The 21,076-nt window shown below is 42.5% G+C and overlaps 1 protein-coding gene across 1 annotated transcript in view; it reads right to left on the reverse strand.

Moving 5' to 3' along the window:
• Window positions 1-8,380: 8,380 nt before the first annotated feature.
• Window positions 8,381-21,076, reverse strand: part of LOC109889479 (GTPase HRas-like) — a 36,300-nt gene continuing 23,604 nt past the window's right edge. The window contains exons 2-6 of the mRNA XM_020480921.2: window positions 20,928-21,068; window positions 18,746-18,924; window positions 13,738-13,897; window positions 13,335-13,459; window positions 8,381-11,571 (exon numbers count right to left, since the gene is read on the reverse strand). Coding sequence (XP_020336510.1) covers window positions 13,340-13,459; window positions 13,738-13,897; window positions 18,746-18,924; window positions 20,928-21,038 — 570 coding nt within the window. The 5' untranslated portion in view covers window positions 21,039-21,068 and the 3' untranslated portion in view covers window positions 8,381-11,571; window positions 13,335-13,339. The remainder of the gene's footprint in view (window positions 11,572-13,334; window positions 13,460-13,737; window positions 13,898-18,745; window positions 18,925-20,927; window positions 21,069-21,076) is intronic.

A 21,076-nucleotide genomic window follows, 5' to 3' on the forward strand; every position in this document is an offset into this window, starting at 1 on the left:
GAGGGAGCGAGTGCTTCATACTAAATGCCTAGGGACAAGTACTGTGACTTGCTTTGTTCTCTGGAGCAGGGTGCCATTGAAAATAGTGATAACTGGGGTGTTGTTAAGTTGGGGAGGAGCAATTGAAATGGAAGATTCCCGGTGTCTGTGACGTCCGCCATTTGGTGTGACGCAGATCTGGCGGAGAGTGTGTTGAAACAGAGAAAACATTGTCTGTTCTGCTAAGTTTTGATGCGGAGTCTTTCCCTGAAAAAGTTCAGTTAGAATGTGTTAGTTACACCGTGAGAACTTTTGTCCTGAACCCATTACAGTGTTTTAGGTGCCAAGCTTATTGTCATGTTGCATCAGTGTGTAGGAGGGAGATTCCTCGATGTGAGAAGTGTGCAGGAGGGCATGAGGCAAATCATTGTGTAGTACTGGTGGAAGGAGGTTGTGTGTGTTAAATGTAGGGGTACCCATGGTGCTGGAGACCAGAAGTGTCCGGTGAGAGAAAAGCAGGTTGAGGTTGCTACAGAAGGTATCGTATGCTGAGGCAGTGAAGACAGTAATAGTGGCAGATGGGTCCAGGGTGAGGGATCCTAAGAGGATCCCTGTGAGTAGGCCGAGGCCAATAGAGAGTGATAGGAATAACACGTAGTTCAGTAAGATTGAATTCTAAGTGTTCATAGCCATGGTTATGAACTGTGCTGCAGAAATGGTACGTAAATCACAGAAAATAGATGTTGTGGTGGCAGCAGAGAAGTACTTGGGTGTATGAGATTTAACTGCAGAAGAGTTACAAGCTTTGTTGAGCAGGAGTGTGCCATCCTCCCAGGCTGCCGGCCTGGTGTTGGAGCAGATAGGGCCAAGTAGTGGAATAGTGGTGAAGTTTTTTAACGGGTGTAGGGTTAGTTGGCAGGGCAAGTTTAATGAACGCACATTCCAGAACAGTAGGTAGAAACACAGAGCTAGATGAGAGGAATAGATTAATAGGGAGGCTGTGGATGGCCTCACACTCCGGTACAGTAGGTGGCAGTGTAGGTACCACACGGTCACAATCTGCAAATAAAAATTTAAGAAGAAGCTAGCGCCCTCCCAGAAGACAGACATGTGATGTTGATTGACAGATGTTGGGTGAAGGTTGTTGTGTAATAGGCTATTTCTTTAGCCTGCACTACATCACTTAAAGTTATGTAAACAAGAATTTCCCAGGCAGTAGCTAGAATTAGGCGGAATAATTAATACACTTGGATGCTCTGTTGCGGTTGTACTCTTGCAACAAGTCAATTTGATGGAAACATCTCTGGTGGGAAAATGTGCATATTGGCTTTATGCATATTTTTGAATATTCACATGAAAATCTGTCAACAATTGGATGGAAACCTAGCTAGTGAAAAGAAGGAAGCCTGTACAGAATACACATATTCCAAAACATACATCCTGTTTGCACAACGCACTAAACTAATACTGCAAAAAATGTGGCAAAGCAATTCACTTTGCTTCCTGAATAGAAAATGTTTTGATTGGGGAAAATCCAATACATCGCATTACTGTGTACCACTCTCCATATTTTCAAGCATAGTGGTGGCTGCATCATGTTTTGGGTAAGCTTGTAATTGTTATGGACTAGAGAGTTTTTCAGGATGAAAAAGAAACAGAATGGAGCTAAGCACAGGCAAAATCCTAGAGGAAACCCTGGTTCAACCTGCTATCAACCAGACACTGGGAATTAACTTTTCAGCAGGACAATAACCTAAAACAAGGCCAAATGGAGTTACACTGGAGTTGCTTACCAAGAACACCGTGAATGTTCCTGAGTGGCTGAGTTACAGTTTTGACTTAAATCTACAGCTTGACTTGAAAATTGTTGTCTAGCAATGATCAACCACAAATTTGACAGAACTTGAAGAATTTTGAAAAGAATAATGGGCAAATTTTGCACAATCCAGGTGTGGAAAGCTCTTAGTGACTTACCCAGAAAGACTCATAGCTGTAATCGCTGCCAAAGGTGCTTCTACAAATAATTGACTCAGGGGTGTGAATACTTATGTAAATTAGATATTTCTGTAGTTCATTTTTCAATACATTTTCACACATTTCTAAAATCATGTTTTCACTTTGTCATTATGGGGTTTTGTGTGTAGATGGATAAGAATGTGTGTAGATGGAGAAAAATATCATTTTATCCATTTTGAATTCAGGCTGTAACAACAAAGTGGAATAAGTCAAGGGATATGAATATTTTCTTAAGACACTGTATTTGAGATGGAGCACTGTTAACTTTAATTGCTTACCTTTCACTCAAAATTGGAGAACCAGTTATTTGCAGAACTGGAATATACTATAATAATGTTCAATAAAACATGGTGGCACAATTCACTTTTAGGTCAAGAGTTCAAGACTATCTTGTGGAATTATGTTTATTTTGTTGTCTATTAATTTTGGTCACAATGAACATTTAATAAAGTCTTTATTTGTAAAACTATGCTGAACAAAATAGAAATATACATTTTCTTTGTGAGTCTTGGTAAAAAGGCCCTCTGTGTGTGAGGAAGAAAGAGAAAGTGAAACTGTTTCTGAGCTTTGTCGATAAAAGAACAGTTGAGATGCGAACAGCTCAGTTCCTGCCATCAACTCTTGTGTCTGGGCTCCTAATAAAAGTAATAAACTTTGCCTGAGTTTATACAGGCAGCCCAATTCAAATCTTTTGCCAATTATTTGCATATCTGATACCCATCTGCTCTTTTACCTAATGGGTAAACAGAAAAAAACACATGGAACCTGATCTTTGACTTCTGATTTATAACACCTCCATATGTGGATCTGAATCCTGTAACAAACCTGATCCTCCATGTGACCTTAACGTGGATGCTCAGATCAGATATATTTGCTCTGAAATGTTTTTTTCCTTCTTTTTCACATGAGCATTACATATGTGTACTACTTTAAATCAAATCTTATTGGTCACATAAACATGGTTAGCAGATGTAAATGCGTGTGCTTCTAGTTCCGACAGTGCACTAACATCTAACAATTCCCCACAACTACCTAATACACATAAATCTAAAGGGGTGAATGAGAATATGCACATATAAATATATGGATGAGCGACAGCCGAGCGGCATAGGCAAGGTGCAATAGATGGTATAATATACAGTATATACAGTTGAAGTTGGAAGTTTACATACACCTTAGCCAAATAACTCAGTTTTTCACAATTCCTGACATTTAATCCAAGTACAAATTCCGTGTCTGAGGTCAGTTAGGATCACCACTTTATTTTAAGAATGTGAAATATCAGAATAATATTAGAGAGAATGATTTATTTCAGCTTTTATTTATTTCATCACATACCCAGTGGGTCAGAAGTTGACACACACTCAATTAGTATTTGATAGTATTGCCTTTAAATTGTTTAACTTGGGTAAAACGTTTCAGGTAGCTTTCCACAAGCTTCCCACAATAAGTTGGGTGAATTTTGGTCCATTCCTCCTGACAGAGCTGGTGTAACTGAGTCAGGTTTGTAGGCCTCCTTGCTCGCACACGCTTTTTCAGTTCTGCCCACATATCTTCTGTAGGATTGAGGTCAGGGCTTTGTGATGGCCACTTCAATACCTTGACTTTGTGGTCCTTAAGCCATTTTGCCACAACTTTGGAAGTATGCTTGGGGTCATTGTCCATTTGGAAGACCCATTTGCGACCAAACTTTAACTTCCTGACTGATGTCTTGAGATGTTGCTTCAATATATCCATGTAATTTTCCTGCCTCATGATGCAATCTATTTTGTGAAATGCACCAGTCCCTCCTGTAGCAAAGCACTACCATAGCATGATGCTGCCACCCCCGTACTTCACGGTTGGGATGGTGTTCTTCGGCTTGCAAGCCTCCCCCTTTTTCCTCCAAACATAACGATGGTCATAATTGTTAAACGGTTCTATTTGTTTCATCATTCCAGAGGACATTTCTCCAAAAAGTACCATCTTTGTCCCCATGTGCAGTTGAAAACCGTAGTCTGGCTTTTTTATGGGGGTTTGGAGCAGTGGCATCTTCCTTGCTGAGCTGCCTTTCACTTCATGTCGATATAGGACTCGTTTTACTGTGGATATAGATATGTTTGTACCCGTTTCCTCCAGCATCTTCACAACGTCCTCTGCTGATGTTCTGGGATTGATTTGCACTTTTCACACCAAAGTACATTCATCTCTAGGAGACAGAACTCGTCTCCTTCCTGAGCGGTATGACAGCTGTACAGATGAACGTGGTACCTTCAGGCATTTGTAAATTGCTCCCAAGTATGAACCAGACTTGTAGAGGTCTACAATTTATTTTCTGAGGTCTTGGCTGATTTATTTTATTTTCCCATGATGTCAAGTGAAGAGGCACTGAGTTTGAAGGTAGGCCATGAAAAACATCCACAGGTACACCTCCAATTGACTCAAATGATGTCAATTAGCCTATCAGAAGCTCCTAAAGCCATGACATCATTTACTCGAATTTTAAAAGCTGTTTAAAGGCACTGTCAACTTAGTGTATGTAAACTTCTGACCCACTGGAATTGTGATACAGTGAAGTATAATTTAAATAATATGTCTGTAAACAATTGCTGGAAACATTACACAAAGTAGATGTCTTAACCGACTTGCCAAAACTATAGTTAACAAGAAATTTGTGGAGTGGTTGAAAAACTAGTTATAATGACTCCAACTGAAGTGTATGTAAACTTCCGACTTCAACTGTACATGTGATATAAGTAAGTGGCCAGGGATTAGGTCTCAATGTAGGCAGCAGCCTCTCTGAGTTAGTGATTTCTGTTTCGCAGCCTGATTGACTTGATAGCTGTTTTTCAGTCTCTCAGTCCCAGCTTTGATGCACCTGCACTGACCTCACCTTCTGGATGGTAGCGGTGTGAACAGGCAGTGGCTCAGATGGTTGTTGTCCTTGATGATCTTTCTGGCTTTCCTGTGACATCGGGTGCTGCAGGCGTCATAGAGGGAAGGTAGTTTGCCCCAGGTGATGCATTGTGCAGACCGTGCCACCCTCTGGAGAGCCTTGCAGTTGAGGGCAGTTGAGAGCCTTGCAGTAGCCATACCAGGCTGTGATACAGTCCAACAGAATGCTCTCGATTATGCATCTGTAAAAGTTTCAGGGTTTTGGGTGACAAGCAAAATTTCTACAGCCTCCTGAGGTTGAAGAGGGGCTGTTGCGCCTTCTTCACCACACCGTCTGTGGATGGATATTTCAGTTTGTGATGTGTATGCCGAGGAACTTAAAACTTTCCACCTTCTCCACTGCTGTCCCTTTGATAGGGGGGTGCTCCCTCTGCTGTTTCCTGAAGTCCACAATCATCTCCTTTGTTTTGTTGATGTTGAGTGAGAGGTTGTTTTCCTGACACCACACTCCGAGTGCACTCACCTCCTCCCTGTAGGCTGTCTTGTCATTGTTGGTGATCACGCACACTAATGTTGTGTACGTCAAACTTGATGATTGAGTTGGAGGCGTGCATGGCCACACAGTCGTGGGTGAACAAGGAGTACAGGAGGGGGCTGAGCACACACCCTTGTTGGGCCCCAGTGTTGAGGGTCAACGAAGTGGAGATGTTGTTTCATTCCTTCACCACCTGGGGGCAGCCAGTCAGAAAGTCCAGGACCCAATTGCACAGGGAAGGGTTGAGACCCAGGGACTCCAGCTTGATGATGAGCTTGGAGGGTACTATGGTGTTGAATGCTGAGCTGTAGTCAATGAACAGCATTCTTACATAGGTAATCCTCTTGTCCAGATGGGATAGGGCAGTGTGCAGTGTGATGGTGATTGCATCGTCTGTGGACCTGAGGGGCGGTATGCAAACTAAAGTGGGTCTAGGGTGGCCGGTAAGGTGAAGGTGATATGATTCTTGACTAGTCTCTCAAAGCAATTCATGATGACAGAAGTGAGTGCTATGGGGCGATAGTCGTTCAGTTATCTTTGTCTTCTTGGGTACAGGAACAATGGCGGCCATCTTGAAGCATGTGAGGACAGCAGAATGAGATAGGGAGTGATTGAATATGTTCGTAAACACACCAGCCAGCTGGTCTGCACATTCTCTGAGGACGCAGAAGGCGTTTAAATGTTTTACTCACGTCGGCCACGGAGGAGGAGAGGGAGGGGCGTAGTTCTTGTTAGTGGGCCGTGACGGTGGCACTGTATTATCCTCAAAGCGGGCAAAGAAGGTGTTTAGTTTGTCTGGAAGTGTGACGTCGGTGTGCGTGACGTGCCTGCTTTTCTTTTTGTAGTCCGTGATTTCCTGTGGACCCTACCATATACGTCTCATGTCTAAGCCATTGAATTGACTCCACTTTGTCCCTGCACCGGGATTTCACTTGTTTGATTTCCTTGCGGAGGGAATAACTACACTGTTTATATTCAGCCACATTCCCAGACCTCTTTCAATGGTTAAATGCGGTGGTTCGAGCTTTTAGTTTTGTGCGACCGGAACATATCCGACTGGATCATATCCCAGTCCACGTAATCAAAAGCGTGGATTCCAATTGGTCAGACCAGCGTTGAATGGTTCTAGTCACTGGTACATCCTGTTTAAGTTTCTGCCTATAAGACGGTAGGAGCAAGATGGCGTTGTGGTTGGATTTGCCGAAGGGAGGTCGGGAGAGGGCTTTGTATGCATCGCGGAAGTTAGAGTTGCAGTGATTGAGTGTATTACCAACGCAAGTACTGCAATCAATATGCTCATAGAATTTAGGTAACCTTATTCTCACATTTGCCTTGTTTAAATTCCCAGCTACAATAAATGCAGCCTCAGGATATATGGTTTCCAGTTTACATCGAAATTTCTTGAGGGCCGTCGTGGTGTCTGCGTGAGGGGGAATGTACACAGCTGTAGCGATAACTGAAGAGAATTCTCCTGGGAGGTAATAAGAAAGTCGGGTGAGCAGAAGGACTTGAGTTCCTGTATGCTGTTATGATTACACCTTGAGTCATTAATCATGAAGCATACACCCCCACCCTTCCTCTTCCCAGAGAGGTGTTTATCTCTGTTGACGTGATGCATGGAGAAGCCCGGTGGCTGAACCGATTCAGACAACATATCCCGAGAAAGCCATGTTTCCGTGAAACAGAGAACATTACAATCTCTGATGTCTCTCTGAAAGGCAACCCTTTCTCGAATTTCATATACCTTGTTGTCAAGACTGGACATTGGCGAGTAGTATACTCGGGAGCGGTGGGAGATGTGCACGTCTACAAAGCCTCACCAGGAGGCCGCTCCGTCTGTGGCGCCGTTGTTTTGGGTCGGCTTCTGGAATAAGATCCATTGTCCTGGGTGGTGGTCCAACAGAGGATCCACTTCTGGAAAGTCGTATTCCTGGTCGTAATGTTGGTAAGTTGACTTTGCTCTTATATCCAAGAGCTCTTCCCGGCTGTAAGTAATGAGACAAGATTTCCTGGGGGTAACAATGTAAGAAATAATACATATAATACTGCATAGTTTCCTAAGGACTCAGAGGCCGCATCAGTGTGGTCGTGTTCCCCTGCTCATCGACTGACAGATTTCTAGCACATATTTATTTATCCTTTATTTAATAGGCAAGTCAGTTAAGAACAAATTCTTATTTACAATGACGGCCTACCCCGGTCAAACCCTAACCCAGACAACGTTGGGCCAATTGTGCGCCGCCTTATAGGACTCCCAATCACAGCTGGTTGTGATACAGCCTGGTTTCAAACCAGGGTCTGTAGTGACACCTCTAGCACTGAGGTGCAGTGCATGAGACCGCTGTGCAACTCCGGAGCCCTATATAGTTAGCTAATACATAAAATACCTATCCAGGCGTTGTAAGATCTGTCAGGAGTCAGCAACGCCTGGGCAGAGGAACACGCCCTGTGACTGACTAAAATATAAATATGGGTCACATGTAAAATTTTGTGTGGACAACCAGGGGAGAAAAAATCTGATTTGGGTCCTTAGGGTAGCAGTGTAAACACAGCCTTGGTTATTATTTTAACTGAAAAACACAATTATGATCATCACATTCCATCTGAAAGAGCTTTTGTGCCCTCTTGTGGAGAGAAAAAAAAAACATTTCACTCACTGGAAAGGGTGTAGGCTAGACTAGAATTTGGGTCACCGGGATAAATTACATCACCTTTATCCAGATTAAGAGAGATTTTGTGATAGTGTATTGCATTTTTGTGCATTTTACATATTCTTAACTCTGTAACCTGTGCTATCAATTCAGTTTGTTACTGTGATTTGCACACTTAAATTACGTGGATAAATAGTTCCTTGTTTTTGCACTAAAAACAAATGTGGTGTTCATAGTATTTACATGAATATTTTATCCTGGAGAGAGGGAAGGACTGAGGGGGAGATGAGAGATGGTAGCTAAAATAACTACAGTCAGTCAGGTGAATGAGTTTATCTTGACATCTTTATTCCTGCCCTGCTGTACATTTGCTATTTTGTTAGAGTAAATACATCTTAAATAGTTCAAACAGTTGATATTTTCACAATCAAACTTCCAAACCCACGTCCTCTCTCGCTTGTTCAAACTACAGTTTTACAGGGAGAAGCAAGCCCTTTATGTGATTTCAGTACTTGGGCAAACCCCCCCAATGTTCATGTTTTTGTCCCCAAAACTCTCCCCTCCTTTCAGACATGATTACCAGTGGCCTGCTGGTCTTGTATTCCTCTTGACGACAACTGATGTCCAGTTAGATGTGTGTCCATCACTGCCTGTCAGTCAGTGTACAATATAGTACAGACAGACAAGGGAAGGGAAATGGTAGAAAATAATGAACTGGCATATTACTGGCAACTATAGTTCAGACAACTGTACAGTACATGTCTTCTATCACCAGAGGTCCACCTGATACACAAGTTACATAGCATGTCTGATTTGTTTAACGTTACCCAGTAGATCACTATGTGGACAAAGATTTAAGATTGGTTATTTATTTTTCAAAGTACAGAACAGATTTACTTTATACGGTTATGGAGTGCCATATATTAATAGAACAATATTTTCTGTTAAAAATGCATCTTTTTTCACAGTTTGATCAGTTTGACCCCCCCACCACATTTTTTTTTGTTGAGAATTAACCTATACAAGGTCAACATCGTCCCTGTCTTGGAATCCCTCAGAGCTCCAGAATATAATCTGTGGTCCACACAATGCAGTGGAGAGGTTATATCCAGACAGAGCCAGAATAAGTGTAGCGGCTGTCATGAGGTTACGGTACCAAGCCTGTGCGCAGTGTCTTCATCCTTCGACCACAGCCCACCTCCATGACAGTTTGTCCATTCCCTGGATCCAAGGGGTCATATGAAGGGTAGCAAACCAGGAAAGGTGACAGGATCTGGGGGAGTCTTGCCTGACTGCAGGGCCCTCTCAAGGTAGAGGGTGCAGGTTAAAAAGCCCTTATATGCCAACAGGTGTTATTGTGTTCAGGCAAGATAGGGGGTAACTCAGCAGAGTGTTTGTTGGAGGGGGGGGGGGCTCCTGGAAAATCACATACAAGAGCACGTACTGTACGTATACTAAGGAACACCACTCACATGTATGATAGCAGCAAAAAGTCAGAGTGAACTTAAGCATTTCTAGAAAAAAAAAATTAAAAATTATTTTCCAACATTTAGGTCTGTCTTCTATACAAGAGGTCAAGGGGTGTTGACTTGGCTTTGACAGAAGTCTAATGAGGCATCACAATGTTCTACTGGGTCACTGTGGCTGAACTGTGGGGATAAGTACCTTCAAAAACAAGAGGAGATAATCGAAATAAAGTGGCCCTTTTAAGGTAAAAAAAAAAAAACAGAACACTTAATGAATTAAGATTGGAGTCATTTAACATACTTAGTTTGGACTAAAACACAAACAATCTAACTATTCAGACAGGGCATGCAGTACAAAACCACATCTGGTTGGAGTGTTTCAGAGTTTGTTTGTCCCTCCAGACATGAGGAAAACATTCTCCAATCGCCAGAAGTCATTCACAACAACAGTTATCCACAGAGGAAAGCAGACACAGACCACCACAGAAACACTTGCTTCTGACAAACTTACTGCTCTAACATGTACAAGGCATGAAGTACTAGCTAACAAATAAGGCAAGTTAAACAGGACCAAGCAGTGTTCACCTGTATTGTCAGCCATATGCTGATGTTAGTGTTGTAGAGAGCACAAGAGCTAGTAGTCCTACCTACGCCATTCAATATTGAGAAATATTACGAGAACCCCTGAAATGAAGATTTTTTTTCCCGCTGACTTTTCTTTCAATAGAAGTTGGCTCAGACATGACTATCTTAAATCAAATTATCTTCTCGGGGAACCAAATATCTTTCTGAGGCGGTAATAGTGAGTAGAATGAGAGAGAAGGTTACTGTGGCCAAACAACCAGTTTTATACCGCATATTAGCAGTAATTTAAGGCAGGTCTTGTGCATTACAATCTGTGAAATTGAAATTGTCATTCTATCTTATGTTCCAGGATCAAAAAGGTGAGTAATTCCTATTTCCTGAGCCTTAATAAAAACCCAGGGAAGACTGATACCTGCCATCTACAACTGGCAAACTATACTAAACACCATGAAGTCATTTAAGCAAAGGAACTTGAAAGACATTAATGCCACCGGTAATCAAGCTCAAAGCATATTTTGTTCAACTTCCTTGAAAAGCTGTGCAAGAATCTTTCACTGCATAACCATTCCATGATAAATAAAATGGCACTGCATGGACCAAGCATTGACTTTAGTCTCCCAGCCTCCAACCACAATTCAGCCCAACCTTGAAGGCAACAGAAAGTAAAACATCACTCATGTATCACTCACTTCTCCACCCAAGACAGGTCTTAAAATGGCAACCTCCCATCACACAAAATAAACATCCTGACTTACTTTACAGCGCTGAGCATGACCACCTTCAATCACAACAAAAATCACATAGCAAAAACAATGTGTTTAAGAAGAAAATAAAGTTTGGTTCGACGGCTGGACTAACCGTAAAAAAAGGCACCATTCCTATGTGGTGTGTCTTGTATCATGCTCTCATGTCCCCTACTTGTATCCATAATAATAAGGTTTCTGCAGAGCCCCTCTAGAGTAGAACAGGGAGGCTGGGGGAGGTTAATTAGGCAACTACTGTCCACTCTTTTCACGGGGTCAAATGTAAAATCTGTGTTTTGAGGCGTGAGGAGGTGGTGGGGGGGACTCACCAGGGGTTGGTGACCCCCCCCCCCTTTAAAACCAGTGTTGAGACTGTTAAACAATAACTTCGCAGGAACTCATTGGAGATGCTCGGCATGATCACACTGGAGAAAAACAGTCATTAGTGGTGTTGCTCTGGCAGACATGGACTCAAAAAGAGGGGACAGAAAGCCTAGTCTAGACGAGACTAGCATGGCACAGCCTGGCAGGGGCAAGGTACTCCTCTCCCAAATGTCTACGGTACACAGATAGCTTGGTGATACATCTGCTTGCTCTGCCTTTCTTTGACCGTCCTCTTTAGTTTCAAAGTTTGTTGTTGTCGTTTCAGCTTCCACCGTCAGTCTTCAAGTCCATGCTGCCACTATGCGCCATAGGTCCACTCCTCACCGCAAATTGGTGAGCTGTGGGAGAGAAGGATAAATTATTAAGACATTGTGTAAGGACTCAGTGTCTCTGCTGTGAATAAATGAATCAAATGTATTTTAAAGTAATTTTAACAAATTGGCAGTTGTCACAAAGTACTATAGAGATACCCAGCCTAAAACCCCAATGAGCAAGCAATGCAGAAGCATAGTGGTTGTGAAAAACCTAGAAAGGCAGGAACCTAGAAAGAAACCTAGAGAGGAACCAGGCTCTGAGGGGGGCCAGTCCTCTTCTGGCTGTGCCAAATAAACTATGTTCTTGATTATTCTTGAGATCAGATATGGGCAGTATTTAAATTACTTTTGAGTATTTTGTATTACACTGGGATGAACTACACTACAATGATTTTGTAACCAGATGCATTCGACTATGGTGTGATCAAAGTGTCTGCTAAATGAATTAAATATAAATGTAAAAACAAACAACTGCAAAGCATGCTGAGTATTATTCTAATGAGCTCCGCCCCAAAACAAGGCCAAATAATAATACAGTGTGCTTTGCAGTTCATTTTCACATACACATTTAGGTTATTTACCAGAAATTCTTAACCACAGTGACTTACAGTCAAGTGTGTTCAACTAAGATAGATAAACAATAACAACTGACCTAGAATATGTGGACAGCTACAAATACCTAGGTGTCTGGTTAGACTGTAAACTCTCCTTAAAGACTCACATCTCCAATCCAAAATTAAATCTAGAATCGGCTTCCTATTTCGCAACTAAGCCTCCTTCACTCATGCCGCCAAACATACCCTCGTAAAACTGACTATCCTACCAATCCTTGACTTCGGAGATGTCATTTACAAAATAGACCCCAACACTCTACTCAGCAAATTGGATGCAGTCTATCATAGTGCCATCCATTCATCACCAAAACCCCATATACTACCCACCACTGCGATCTGTATGTTCTCGTTGGCTGGCCCTCACTACATGTCCATCGCCAAACCCACTGGCTCCAGGTCATCTATAAATCTTTGCTAGGTAAAGCTCAGCCACATCTCAGCTCACTGGTCACCATAGCAACATCCACCCGTAGCACACGCTCCAGCAGGTATATTGCACTGGTCATCCCCAAAGCCAACACTTCCTTTGGCCGCCTTTCCTTCCAGTTCTCTAATGCTAATGACAAACAAATTGCAAAAATCTCTGAAGCTGGAGTCTTATATCTCCCTCTCTATCTTTAAGTATCAGCTGTCTGAGCAGCTTACAGATCACTGTACTTGAACACAGCCAATCTGTAAATAGCACACCCAGCTACCTCATCGCCATATTATTACTTACTCTCTTGCTCCTTTGCACCCCAGTATCTCTACTTGCACATCATCATCTACACATCTATCACTCCAGTATTAATGCTAAATTGTAATTATTTTCGCCTCTATGGCCTATTTATTGCCTACCTCCCTACTCTTCTACATTTGCACACACAGTACATAGATCTTCTCTGTTATTGACTGTACACTTGCTTATGTGTAACTCTGTTGTTTTTGTCGCACTGCTTTGCTTTTATCTTGGCCAGGTCGCAGTTGTAATAGCAAGTAAAACATTTCTGTAACCGTTACTGAGAATGTTGTTGCTGTACGGGCCAGCTACTTGCAAATGTATTTTAAAATGCATTTTAAATCAGACACAAAATCAAATCATAATACTTGTATTTTGTAATGTAACTGTATTTTGTCATTTGTGCCCATCCCTGCTTGCGATAAAGTTGGTAATGGGCTGAGTCTATGACCGACCTCCATCAAGACACCACACAGCGGCAGCTCATGCAGTCCTGCCCGCTCTCGTCAGGAGGGTTGAGCTTCCTCAGCTTGTGTTGCCTGATCTCTCTGACTAGTGTGTAGAAGGCATCCTCTACCCCCTGCAAACACACATACACCTTCAGAACTACATCAATCTGCAAAGTGGGCATTACATATTACCAAGCTCGTAAACATGGCCATCAACAACATGACTTTTCTCTATATTTGTTTGAGCAGTTATTTAACACTGAAAACAAATGAATGAAAATAAATTACATCTCAAATCTTGAGCTTTTCAAAGTCGGATCGGTATCACCATGGAAACGGCAATCACATCGGATGCAACCAATAGAAAATTTGCAATGGTCGAAACGAGACAATGTGTGTGGAAGTGTACCTGTCGTGTCTTGGCCGAGGTCTCAATGTAGGGAATTCCATAGCTGCGGGCCAGTTCCTGGGCTTGCCGCGTGTCCACGGTACACGCCGGGAGGTCACATTTATTACCCACCAGCACCATCGGTACGTCGTCAGAGTCCTTCACACGCTTGATCTGTTCCCTACAGGAGGACAGAAAGACACTGGTCAGTCCCTTACTTGGTCTAATTGGTTTCTCTTTTAACCTTCGTTTACAGGAATGAGGACAGTACTCCACATTACATAAACCGTATACCAGAAGAACTACCAGTAGAATTACTGGTGTAATGGCAATACCTTGTAGTAGAGTGGTATGCACTTGCAGCCATGGAGAACCTCGTCATGGTGACTGTAAACATTTTACGTATTTTTTGTTGTTGTCATTTAGCAGAACCTCTTATACAGAACGACTTACAGGAGGAATTAGGGTGCCTTTCTCAAGGGCACGTTGATAGATTTTTCACGTAGGATTCGAACGAGCGACCATTCGGTTACTGGCTTAACGCTCAATCGCTAGGCTACCTGCCGCCCTCTAGGCAAACACTATGCGACTGGCAAAGTATTTCCACAACTAATGTATTATGTAAAGTTGCCATAATCAATTCCCAATGAAGGAGCTCAGTGTTCATGGGTCCTTTCACCCTTCTGTATAGGATCCTACCTCCCTCTCCTTCCCTCCATAAACATCACCAGTCAGACAAACAAGGGGCTCTATGACCCAGAGGAGCAGGCCTGGCTGTGCAGCACTGGAGGGAGGTGGACAGCAGGCAGGTGGGCAGCAAACAGTATGACCTCATCTCTCCAGCAGCCATCCAGCTAGCAGGCCAGGGGAGTGTGAGCGTGTGAGGGGAGTGGGTCAGATCTATCCACCTCTCTGTGTCCGTAACTCAGCACAGTCACAGGCAGGACAGCTAACACCAGGTGGAGGAGTTGTGGTGGCATTCCAGGCTGTCTTTATCCACGGTCATGCTGTGAAAATAAAGACAACCTGGGATGCGCATGCTCAATGTCTATGGAGATGGACGGGAAAGGCAGGGAACATGAGCTCACCACTAAAACAGCCAGTCAGATGATTGTGTGACCGTGTGAGGAGACCGAGGGTAATGGGTCAGATTTATATAATTACCCCCTTGATTTACCTTCATCACCTAGCAGTACTTATGTCAACATCATACTTTCAAAATCTTAGCTAGTGGTCATCATCATGAATCAAGTCGACAATCTACTGGCAAATCCTTTTCAATCCTTGTCATATGAAGTGAAATAACGAAGAGAAATTCTAGATAAAACGTTCCCGGTGCTCATCGCCATAAACATTACACAACAAGTTGGAAATCGCAAATTCGACAATGAATTGTTTGGAAGTCATCAGTAGCTAACTGCAAGCATTGCAAAGCAATCACTAGCCTGCTATTCAGTGGAGTGGGTGTGTCGTCCCACTTCTGTCAATCCAGCATGATTTCTGCCGCGCTCAAAACAACTGGGAAATTCGGAACTGAGAAATCTGACTGAAATGAGTTCAAGACAACTGAGAACTTGGGAAAAAACAAGCTCCGACTAGGAAACTAAGTTTTGAATGGTCACCCAACACTAAATTGTAAGTTGGGAACTGGGTCTCTTTCTAGATCATCAACTTCAACATTATTCAACCGATGAATATCGAAAGTACATACATGTATTGGTTTGAATTAATCTTAGATACCCTTTAAGTTTCCAGATTGTATATGAGGTATCAGTGTGCATTATTTAGTCATTAAGGGTGGATTGTTAATGAGATTTATATGTTCATATGAATGATTAGAATATTCCACCCTGAAACTCATATGGCAGGCGAAAACCTGAGAACAATCATGAAGATGGATTACTGGGCTGAACACGCTAACAACAAGTGGCTATTTGGACATAAATTATGGACTTTATGGAACAAATCAGTCATTGTTGAACTGGGATTCCTGGGAGTGCATTCTGATGAAGATCATCAAAGGTAAGTGAATATTTATAATGTTATTTCTAACTTCTGTTGACTCCAACATGGCGGATATTTTTGGCTGGATTGGGCTCAGCGCCGTACTCAGATTGTTTAAAAAAGAAATCTGACACAGTGGTTGCATTAAGGAGAAGTCTATCTTTAATTCTGTGAATAACACTTGTATCAATGTTTATTATGAGTATTTCTGGGATTTGATGTGGCTATCTGCAAAATCACCAGATGTTTTGTAATCAAAACATTATTGCACGTAAAGCGCCAATGTAAACTGAGGTTTTTGGATATAAATATGCACATTATCGAACAAAACATACATGTATTGTGTAACATGATGTCCTAGGAGTGTCATCTGATGAAGATCAAAGGTTAGTGATTAATTTGATCTATATTTCTGCTTTTTGTGACTCCTATCTTTGGCTGGAAAAATGGCTGTGTGTTTTTGTGACTTGGCTCTGACCTAACATAATCCTATGTTGTGCTTTCGCTGTAAAGCCTTTTTGAAATCGGACACGATGGGTAGATTAACAAGAATTCTCTCTTTCATTTGCTGTATTTGACTTGTTAATGTGTGAAAGTTACATAATTCAAAAAAATATTTTTGAATGTCGTGCGCTGCCTTTTCAGCAAAATGTTGTTGAGGGGTTCCGCTAGCGGAACGCCTGCGCTAGAAAGGTTAACAAACTATCGTTTTGGCAAGTCGGTTAGGACATCTACTTTATGCATGACACAAGTAATATTTCCAACAATTGTTTACAGACAGATTATTTCACTTATAATTCCAGTGGGTCAGAAGTTCACATACACTAAATTGACTGTGCATTTAAACAGCTTGGAAAATTCCAGAAAATTATGTCATGGCTTTAGAAACTTCTGATAGGCTAATTGACATCATTTGAGTCAATTGGAGGTGTAACTGTGGATGTATTTCAAGGCCTACCTTCAAACTCAGTGCCACTTCGCTTGACATCATGGGAAAATCAAAAGAAATCAGCCAAGACCTCAGAAAATAAATTGTAGACCTCCACAAGTCTGGTTCATCCTTGGGAGCAATTTCCAAATACCTGAAGGGACCACGTTCATCTGTACAAACAATAGTACGCAAGTATAAACACCATAGGACCACGCAGCCGTCATACCGCTCAGGAAGGAGACGCGTTTATGCGAAAAGTGCAAATCAATCCCCAGAAAAACAGCAAAGGACCTTGTGAAGATGCTGGAGGAAACAGGTACAAACGTATCTATATCCACAGTAAAACAAGTCCTATATCGACATAACTTGAAAAGCCGCTCAGCAAGAAACCACTGCTCCAAAACCGCCATAAAAAAAGCCAGTCTATGGTTTGCAACTGCACATGGGGACAAAGATCGTCATTTTTTGAGAAATGTCCTCTGGTCTGATGAAACAAAAATAGAACTGTTTGGCCATAATGACCATTGTTATGTTTGGAGGGAAAAGGGGGAGGCTTGCAAGCCGAAGAACACAATCCCAACCGTGAATTACGGGGGTGGCAGCATCATGCTGTGGGGGTGCTTTGTTGCAGTAGGGACTGGTGCACTTCACAAAATAGATGGCCTCATGAGGCAGGAAAATTATGTGGATATATTGAAGCAACATCTCAAGACATCAGTTAAAGCTTGGTCGCAAATAGGTCTTCCAAATGGTCAATGACCCCAAGCATACTTCCAAAGTTGTGGCAAAATGGCTTAAGGACCACAAAGTCAAGGTATTGGAGTGGCCATCACAAAGCCCTGACCTCAATCCTACAGAAGATATGTGGGCAGAACTGAAAAAGCGTGTGCGAGCAAGGAGGCCTACACACCTGACTCAGTTACACCAGCTCTGTCAGGATGAATGGGCCAAAATTCCCCCAACTTATTGTGGGAAGCTTGTGGAAGGCTCCCTGAAACAATTGACCCAAGTTAAATATTTTAAAGGCAATGCTACCAAATACGAATTGAGTGTATGTAAACTTCTGACCCACTGGGAATGTGATGAAAGAAATAAGAGCTGAAGTAAATCATTCTCTCTACTATTATTCTGACATTTCACAGTCTTAAAATAAAGTGGTGATCCTAACTGACCTAAGACAGGGAATTTTTACTAGGATTAAAATGGCAGGATTTATGAAAAACTGAGTTTAAATGTATTTGGCTAAGGTGCATCTATACATACAGCTTCCGACTTCAACTGTATGTATAGATGGATGAATAGATAGATGGATGTGTGTGTATATCTATCTGTGTGAGTGTGTGCATGTGTGCTAAGGTGCAAAGAATCAGAACAGGTGGTCAGTCCAGTTCAATTGTTCAGCAGTCTGTTGGCTTGTAGATAGAAAATGTCTGAGCCTGTTGGTATCAGACCTCATGCTCTGATATCGTCTGCCCCACGGTAAGATAACAGCTCGTGGCTGGGGTGTGGGGTCCTTGATGATGCTGCATGCCTTCCTCGGGCACCGTTTCAAGTAGATGTCCTGGATGGGTGGGAGCCCAGTCCCAGTGATGTACTGACCCGTCTTCATCACCTACTGGATGGTTGTGGAAGGAGCAATTCCCGTACCAGGCTATGACGCAACTAGTCAGGATGCTCTCAATGGTGCAGGGATAGTATTAGGGGAGGACCTGGTATTACTGTACTCCTAATATTAAAAAAATAGCATGAATGATGAAAAAAGCTACCGCAACTCGCATTTGATTCAACACTTAAGATTGGGAAAAAAACATGAAAAGGAGCATCATGTGAAATTGAGTTTCAAGTGGAATTGCCACATTTATCAATTAAAATTATTATAGTTCTCATTTTTCAAGGGCATCTCATCTCTCTATCGTCATAGTTTTAGTCAGGAAAAGGGTTGTTGAGGAAATTAACACTGCTCTCTCTGGTCCAATTGAGTCAGGATCGATTTAATTGACAGCGTGCTGTAATCCCCTCATTCACAGGCTAAGCTTTTTTTTTTATAGCTTTGTATAACCCTTTGTCCTGACACACACACACACACACACACACCTGTACTGGTGGATGTCCTCGAAGGACTTGGTGTTGTTGATGGCGAAGACACAGAGGAAGCCCTCCCCTGTCCTCATGTACTGGTCCCTCATGGCGCTGTACTCCTCCTGACCTGCAGTGTCCAGGATGTCCAGCAGACACGTCTCCCCGTCAATCACCACCTGCTTCCTGTACGAGTCCTAAAACAGGGGGAGGGACATCCTCCAGTTACACTGCTACAGACAGGCTGCCTAGGTATTCTTTAACCAAGTGTGCACAGGAGCAATTAGGGTTAAGTGCCTTGCTCAAGGGCACAGACCGATTTTTTATCTAGTTGGCTCTGTGATTTGAACCAGCGACCGGTCGGTTACTGGCCCAACGCTCTTATTAACTGCTAGGCTACCTGCCACCTTGTTAGGTTTCAGATGGCTGTAATCTGGAGAGCCGCACACTCTAGGAGCTCAGATGCAATAATTTAATAACCAATGTTGACAGACAACCGGTCTTCATCATGGTATAAAGACAAACACTGCAGGTCACACGTATATATAGTGTCACAGGACACACACAGGTATCTGTAAACATGGCCGGTTGTGGACTGATATCATTGGTTAATTCTCAGATATAAAAATAACATAAAAACACACATGAATGGATAGCATACGACCATAGATACAATTTAGCCACATAGAAAACAAACAATAACAATAGCAAAAGTCCAATAATCACAACATGGGCTTCAGATCACACTTCAAGTCTACGTTGAGACCTTGAGGAGCAAGGGTCTTTAAATTAAAGATCCAGGCAGCCTCTCGTTCTAGGAACGGTGACATGTTCGATCCCGATATAACGTAGGGACAAAATCGAGTGGTTCACTTCCAAAAAAAGTGGGCCGCAACTTGGTAAGTCGAGTTCCTGCACCTAATTGATCTCTGAGCCCCGCGAGAATACCGATACTGTCATCAGATCTTAGAATGTTTCCTTTAATTTGTTCAAAGCACTTTGAACACTTTGGCTAGTTAGAATGCAAGAATACTTCTTTTTGCGAGACTGTCATTGAAAGAGATCATGTCTCGATTTGTTTTGAATTTTCTCAATTGCGGTATTAATCTGACCATTTTTGTACCCCCTCTCCTTAAAATTGTCTTTGTGTCTCAGCCATATTTCTGTCGAAATCTGATTGGGTTTTGCAAATTATTTGCAAATAAATTCCATTATTGACTAAATTAACATACTAGAAAATATGCGTGTTCAATATAATAACTAACAATTTAAACACGTATCTCAAATATGCCTGAAGCATGAGCCTGGGACCTAGTTTTTCACACACACACACACACACACACACACACACACACACACACACACACACACACACACACACACACAGAGTGTACTGGTTGATATATACGCTAAACTCCTATGCTGTGTGACTGGCCAGGGAAGAGGTAATGGTATCAAAAGGGCAGAGTAGCAGGGCAGATGCTTAGCGTCCCAACACACAGACACAAACATGTGGTGCAGGGCCTTTGTGTGCTAGTGCATAGGGGACAGGAATGCACACACACAAAAAAGACATTGTCTGGCCAGAGGCGGGCGTGGTGAGAACGAGAGAGAGAGAAAGGGGGAGAGAGAGAGGGTAGTGGAGAAATCAGACAGACTCTCTCTCCCTCTCTTATAGTGAACAGAGGGGAATGACATTAGGAGTAGCGGTGTAGTAAAAAAAATTAAACAAATTGGAGAATTGAATTGATAGTGAGTGGCATATTTGTTCATGAGTTTTTTTTGTAGTGAACAGCAGGAACGGGACAATACCAGTAATGCAATACCCGTTAGTGTCATGGCAAGGAAACAAAACACAAAGTGGTTTTAGGAAAACATCCCTAATGTTGGAAACAACATGTCATCCAGAGTCACGTTTATTTATTTTCCAAGCTATCACACACTATTTTACATACAGCAGGTTTTAAAAATACCAAAGAGTAGTCTGCTTCGTGTTTTATTAAAAAAAAAATACTGCGATACTGGTATCGTCACAGCCATAGTGAACAGTGGTCTCTCCAACGAGCCAGCGGAGTCACACTAGGTTACTCTATCCGTTCACTGTAGACCAGGGGAGGGGAGGGGCCACATCCGCATGACATCACCCACAGTGATCAGCTGCAGATGTGGACAGAAGCTCTGGACACATACGTACACATACCTCTATGGTGGGGTCGTATTCATCCACAAAGTGGTTCTGGATAAGCTGGATGGTGAGTGCACTCTTCCCCACACCTCCTGCCCCCACCACCACCAACTTGTACTCCGTCATCCTCACTGCTCCCCACACACACACACACTTCTGCGAGA

This window comes from Oncorhynchus kisutch, linkage group LG4, assembly GCF_002021735.2.
Source record: "Oncorhynchus kisutch isolate 150728-3 linkage group LG4, Okis_V2, whole genome shotgun sequence".
NCBI classification, from domain to species: Eukaryota; Metazoa; Chordata; class Actinopteri; order Salmoniformes; family Salmonidae; genus Oncorhynchus; species Oncorhynchus kisutch.